General features: G+C 55.9%; 1 protein-coding gene across 1 annotated transcript; it reads left to right on the forward strand.

Annotated features, from left to right (window-relative positions):
* The first annotated feature begins 497 nt into the window (after positions 1-497).
* Positions 498-3,129, forward strand: MSX1 (msh homeobox 1). The gene is made up of 2 exons (XM_048941952.1): positions 498-1,011; positions 2,157-3,129. The coding sequence occupies exons 1-2, from the start codon at positions 576-578 to the stop codon at positions 2,585-2,587; spliced, it is 867 nt and encodes a 288-aa protein (XP_048797909.1). The 5' UTR covers positions 498-575; the 3' UTR covers positions 2,588-3,129.
* Positions 3,130-6,246: the final 3,117 nt, after the last annotated feature.

The raw sequence follows: 6,246 nt of genomic DNA on the forward strand, positions 1-6,246 counted from the left end.
GGGGCCGTCGTTCATTTCAAAACAAACCCAAATCCCAAAATAGCACTTTTTTCTTTTCCTTTTTCTTTTTTCTTTTTCTTTTCTTTTTTTTTTTTTTTTTTTCCTTCCTCTACTACACGCGGGGATCCCTCCGAGTCCCCATGCCCAACCCAGCCCCATATTCGAGCCGCTCAGCTCCGCTCCTCTACCTCCGTGTCCCCGACGTTAGCACACATACTCCCGACGTCTGAGCCCCACCCGGCGCCGTGTTCCCAGCCCGTCCCCAGCCCCGCCGCCCGGGACCTTCCATCCGAGCGCAGCGCACCCCCCGTTCCCCACGCCGCCCCGACGGTCGCGCCGCTCCCCCTCCCTCTCCCCGGGCCGCCGTCGGGCCGCCGTCGCTCCTCAGCCAATGGGGAACGCCCGCCCCGCCCTCCTGCGCGGTGATTGGGTGGCGCCGCCTCCCGCGCCGCTTTATCAACCGTCGCCGCCCGCCCCGGGGCCGGACCGCGCCGACGGCTCCCGCGTCCCTGCCGCGCCCCCATGAGCCGCGGCCGCCGGTCCCGCGGAGCACGGCGACGGCGGGGCGGCCCTGCATGGCCCCGGCTGCAGACATGACCACCGCGCCTACCGGCGTCCGCAGCGACGAGTCGCCCGCCTCCGCCTTCAGCAAGCCCGGCGGCGGCCTCCCCGTCGCGGCGGCGATGGGCGGCGAGGAGGAGAGCGACAAGCCCAAGGTGTCCCCTTCCCCGTTGCCCTTCAGCGTGGAAGCGCTCATGGCCGACCGCAGGAAGCCGCCGGGCGGCAGAGACGGCCCCGAGGGTTCCGGGCCCACGCTGGGCTCCGCCCGAGCTAACCTCGGCTCTCTGACGACGGAGGCACCGACGTCGCCGCTGTCTCTCGGCGGCCACTTCCCGTCCGTCGGGGCGCTGGGCAAGTTGCCCGAGGATGCGCTGCTCAAGGCCGAGAGCCCCGAAAAGCCGGAGCGGAGCCCCTGGATGCAGAACCCCCGCTTCTCGCCGCCCCCGCCCAGTAAGTAGAGGTGGGAGGGGGGAAACTGCGCGGCCGGGCGGGGGTTGCCAAACCACCGAAACGCTGCGAATGTCTCCCGAAGGCGGCGGCTCCGGAGGAGATGGGAGAGGGCGCGTCAGGGCGACTGCTGGGCCAAATGTTAACTGGGGAAGGGGAAAAAGAAAAATCAGCTTTGCCCTTATAGTTACCTCTGGACTCAGTCTGCGGGCGATATTTGGCCTCAGCAGCGTTTTGGATATTTTTATTTTATTTTTATTCTGAAAGTGGCCCTAAATATTTTATAAAGACGCACAGAGATGCGGTGCCATCAGCGCCTCCGCTTTTGTGCGCGCTGCAGCCCCCCGCGCATCTCCCCGGAGCGCTTTATTCCGACAGTCCGAAGAGCGGGGTTTCCCGGCGTTTCGCTGCCTTAATACGGAGAGATGCGAACTAAGCCCGACGCTGAGCAGCGGGATCGCGGAGGCCCACGGTGTCCCCGGAATGGGGCGAGCAGCGCTAGGGCTGCTTTTGGGTGTTCACCTCTTTTCTTTGGAGAAAGGAACAGTTCCCAGAAAGTGGATTTATTTAAATAAAGAAGGGAAAGTTGTTTTGTATTGTTTTTCCTAAGTAAACCCGGGGCAGAGCAAGAACACCTTAATATTAAATACGAGGAGAGAAACGGAGTGCTGATAGAGAGGCTGGATGTGAATTCACAGTCCCTCATTAATTACATGTTTACGTGCTTAATCATGTACCTGGAGGCCTAACGAAGAGGCTGTGAGCTCCAGAAGCCAGTCCAGCCCTTTGAGTCAATCTTTTTCCCTTAATTCAGATAAAGGGATGCTATGAGTCTCTGCAGGGCCCGATCCCTTTGTACCCGCTCCGGGTGGGGATTTACCATGGGGTCAGAGGATATATCTGAGCTCAAATGACTGCAAGGGCTCTCAGTCAGGAGTTTTAAAACTCTGTGAAACTTAGGGAAATATATATGTTCTTCATGGGTTTTAAGCTTGCCCGGGCAGGGAGTCCCAACAGATCCAAACGGTGGAGTCTTTGGGGCTTTGCTTTAAGAGGAGTGGGGACATAATATTCCCCGACAGCTCTCACAGCGAGTACCAGGCTGCTGCTAACCTATGTCTCTTCCTTTCCTCACTGCCGTGGTTCAGGGCGGCTGAGCCCCCCCGCCTGCACCCTGCGCAAGCACAAGACCAACAGGAAGCCCCGCACTCCCTTCACCACAGCTCAGCTGCTGGCCCTGGAGAGGAAATTCCGCCAGAAGCAGTACCTGTCCATTGCCGAGCGCGCTGAGTTCTCCAGCTCGCTCAGCCTCACCGAGACGCAGGTGAAGATTTGGTTCCAGAACCGCCGTGCCAAGGCCAAGCGGCTGCAGGAGGCCGAGCTGGAGAAGCTGAAGATGGCAGCCAAGCCCATGCTCCCACCTGCCGCATTCGGCATCTCCTTCCCGCTCGGTGGCCCGGCAGTGGCTGGCGCATCCCTCTATGGAGCCTCCAGCCCCTTCCAGCGAGCGGGGCTGCCCGTGGCCCCTGTGGGACTGTACACAGCGCACGTGGGATATAGTATGTACCACCTTACATAGGGCTGAGCTGCCTGTGTGGCCCCTGGCAGGGACTTCTCCGTTCCCCTCATCCAGACCTGTGGCCCTGGGAGCTGTTCTGTGCCCAGCAGGAAGGTACCCCTGGTGCGGCCCCGGTGGCACCTGGGGAAGGAACTGTGGCAGAGAAAGGGCACAAAGGCAGCCCAAAAGGACGTTTCTGCAAGGTGAGAGCAGGAGGCAGAGCTGCCTCTCCTGTCCCTGCAGAGCAGCTGTTACCTGTGGCCATTCCTCCACCAGCTCCTGTGGAAGGGGCTCTCTCTGTGTACTATGTAATATACTGTATATTTGAAATTTTATTATCATTTATATTATAGCTATATTTGTTAAATAAATTAATTTTAAGCTACTGTTTGCTTCATGCACTTTCTTTGTTCCTTGCTCTTCTGGCGTTTAGCAGACCGAATGTGTGTGGGGGACTGGAGAGCGAACTGGCCCTGCCAGAGGCTATTTCTCCTGCCTGAGATCAGCACACACCTGAGGCCGTGAAGCTGTGTCTCCTTACCCTTCAGCTGAGTTAGATTCTTTCCCTTCCTGTCTTCAGAGCTGTTGATATTATAGTGACTGGGGCTGTTGATATTATAGTGACTGCCCCAGGCATCTGGCCGGGAGGAATTTATTCCTTTTTTTCCCTCTTGTCGGGAAGCAGCCGGGTTGCAGCCCTGACGCCTGTGGGGATGGGTTGACCTCTTACTCCCCATCGGGACCGAGACCGAGAGTTGGGCTTGCAGCACATCTCCGTTCTGCAGCCCAAGCTCAGAGGAAGAGAGCCCTGTGGGCCGCTGGGGAGGAAAGCGGGTTATCGGGGGTCGAGGTGGTGCGGAAAAAGTTTGATGCAATGCTGGGGCTGGGTTGAGGTAGCGGGGGACGAGGCTGTCCGAGGATGGAGTTGTTCGTGAAGACGCAGCCCGGGGAGAGCCCCGCAGCCCTGGGAACGGCGGGCCGGGACCGCTCGGCGCCTGCCCCTGCCCGGCATGGCGGATCCGGGTGCCCCGCAGCCCGCAGCGGCCGGCCCCGCTGGGAGCGGTCACCGCGGCCGGGCAGAAAGCTCCGGGCACGGCCGAGGCAACGGGCTGTTCTGCTGGGCTGCGCTGCGCTGCGCCGAGCCGGGCGGCCCTCCATCTGCCGACACGGCAGCCGCCGCATCCCCGCGCCGGGTGACAGCTTAGGGACCCTTCATTGCCCCCAGACCCAATTTCGTTGTTCGGGTCGTTAGGATAAGGGAGCGCTGATTTCCCTTTTTAATATACATACATACATATATATATATATATATATTGCCTAGTGCTTTGTCTTTACTTTCCGGGAATGAGCGCAGAGAAATTGGGACTACTGGGACTTTCTCTAGGTTTTGTGTTTTTTTTTTTTTTCTGGTTTTTTTTTTTTTCTGTTTTTTTTTTTTTTCCTTTCTCTTTTATTTTTTTCCCCTGCTGCTTTCATTTGCAGCAATTTAAAACGTTAAGGTTGAGGCAAAGTTAGAAAGAAAATAATTGCTGTAATGAGGCTGGGCAATCTTCTGCAGGCACCGCGGCTCCAGCGAGACTGTAGCTGGGGGCGAGGCGGGACTTTTATCATCCTCTAAATATCAATGATGCTTTCAATAACTCAGCGAAACAACATACCTGAACCCAACCGCTTTCTGCAGAGCTCGAAGTTCTAATCCCCCTCTTCTCATCTCTCGCTCCTTCGTTGGGCTGGGGTGAGTGGGTGAGGTGTTTTTTTTTCTTTCTTTCTTTCTTTTTTTTTTTTTTTTTTTTTTTTTTTGTGGGTCCTTTTTTTTTTTTTTTTTTTCCCCTTTCTTTCCTGCCTTTCTTTTTCCGATCGCTCCCTTTCTGTGTGCCGGTGCCTGTGATCCTGACCCCAGCGCCCATCGCCGCGCCGCACGGCCGCAGCGCACTGCCGGCTTTTTCCCACGTTGCGTCTCCGGCAGAAAAGGGCTGGAGATAAACTTCGCCTCTGCGCGATTAGACCACGGCTTTTGGGGGGAAGATCTAATCGCGCAGGGGACCGCGTTTATCCAGTAAAGACACTCTTTAAGAAAGAAAGAAAAAAAAAAAAGAGATTTGAAGCAGCGAGCACCGCTGGAGCCGGCCCCGCAAGCCCTCTCCGCCCGCACCTTCGGGCTGCGGCACAGCTCCGGGCGAGTCGGGACCCTTTCATCTCCCCGCTTTGTCTGTATTTTTTTTTTTTTTTTTTTTTTTTTACATTATGTCAACTCGGAATGGATATTCGAAGCGCAGGATTCCTATTGAACATGTCTTTGCTTTAAGATTTCCCCCTGACCCTTGGGCTAAAGTCCTTGGTTGCTCAATTAAACCCAGATGAGAACAATTAATAACTAAGTAATGACAATAAGTTGGGAATCACACGGATGAACGCTCTATGTGAATAGGAAAAGCTCACACAAAAGAGCAAAAAGGATTTGTCGGCTCTTTTTAAGGGGGAATTGGCTTTTCTTTTTTCTTGCCTCTGGCTTACCAGCAAATAAAACTCACTTTTGTGTCTTTGTCGCCTTAAGGATCTCAGTGGGCAGTTGGAAGTGAGAATGGCTGTTTTCCTTTCAACTTGAGGGTGCTGGCGCCACGCAGCCCCAAGGATAGAGAGCAGCCAAAGCAAAGTTTCCTAATAACTCCCCTCCGCCCGCCGCCCCCAGCCGCTCCGGTCCCCCCTCCCCGTGCATATCTGCACACACGCTCCCAGAGAGCCCCGGCGGACAGACGCGAGAAAACAGAAGGGGCCCCGAGCGCCTACGTAGAGCGCACATACACTGATGCCACACTTTCCACGGTGGGAAGGAAACGAAGCGCGCAGTGGCCAGAGCTCGGCGGGTGAGCAAACACACGGACACAAACAGGGAAGCCATTTTTATACGGTTATTCCCTGCAGAAAGTGTTTGGCCGCGCGCTTCTGCCCCGAATCTGCTCTTTGCATCCTTGCTCCCCATACAGCGCAGCCCGGCTGCGGGGCTCAGGTAGAGGGGAAACTATGATTGCTTTCAGAGAGAATGGAGAACTGCTGCACAAATCTCCGAAGAAACCATGAGTTTGTTGTCCGCTCCGAATTTCTGTTCGTTTCAGGGTTTCTCACGTAATCTGCGATTTAACGCAAAGCACAAGCGTGTGTCCTTGCTCTCCTTCAGTGCTTTATCTCATGTTTTCCATAGTGCTCAAGTGAATCAGGAGCTAAAGGCCCGTTCTCCAAAGTGAGGACAGGATGAATTCAGCGAGTGAGTTGGGCAGAGCCTCCCCTCCCGCTGCTCGGGATTGTGCCTGGGAACACAGCGCTCCGAAACTGCCGCAGAGCAGAGCTGCCGCCTGTGCCCATTGTCAGGGCTGGAGGAGGGGGGGAGGAGGTGAACCTGCTCCTCACTGCCACTGGGACGCTCATCATTCCCTGTAAGCGGGATCATCCCTCACATCAGCTTTCCTTCTAAAGTGAGAAGTCTGCTGGGCAACGCCGGCTGGACGTCTGCATTCAGAAATAGGAGATTTAGCGCCGGTTACCCGGGGGCTGCCCAATTGCAGGTAAACTTCTTCATGGAAGTATTTTGTAAGCAAAAAGAAAATCCCAGCCACCTCTTCATTACTGGCTCAGAGATCGTTGTTCTTCATCTCCCGTAATGACATCTCCCGTTTGATTTTATA

This window comes from Lagopus muta, chromosome 4 (genome assembly GCF_023343835.1).
Source record: "Lagopus muta isolate bLagMut1 chromosome 4, bLagMut1 primary, whole genome shotgun sequence".
NCBI classification, from domain to species: Eukaryota; Metazoa; Chordata; class Aves; order Galliformes; family Phasianidae; genus Lagopus; species Lagopus muta.

Coding starts and splice junctions, on each gene's coding strand:
- MSX1 (XM_048941952.1), top strand. CDS start 576: ATGGCCCCGGCTGCAGACATGACCACCGCGCCTACCGGCGTCCGCAGC. Junction 1,012..2,156: donor CTTCTCGCCGCCCCCGCCCA/GTAAGTAGAGGT, acceptor GCCGTGGTTCAG/GGCGGCTGAGCCCCCCCGCC.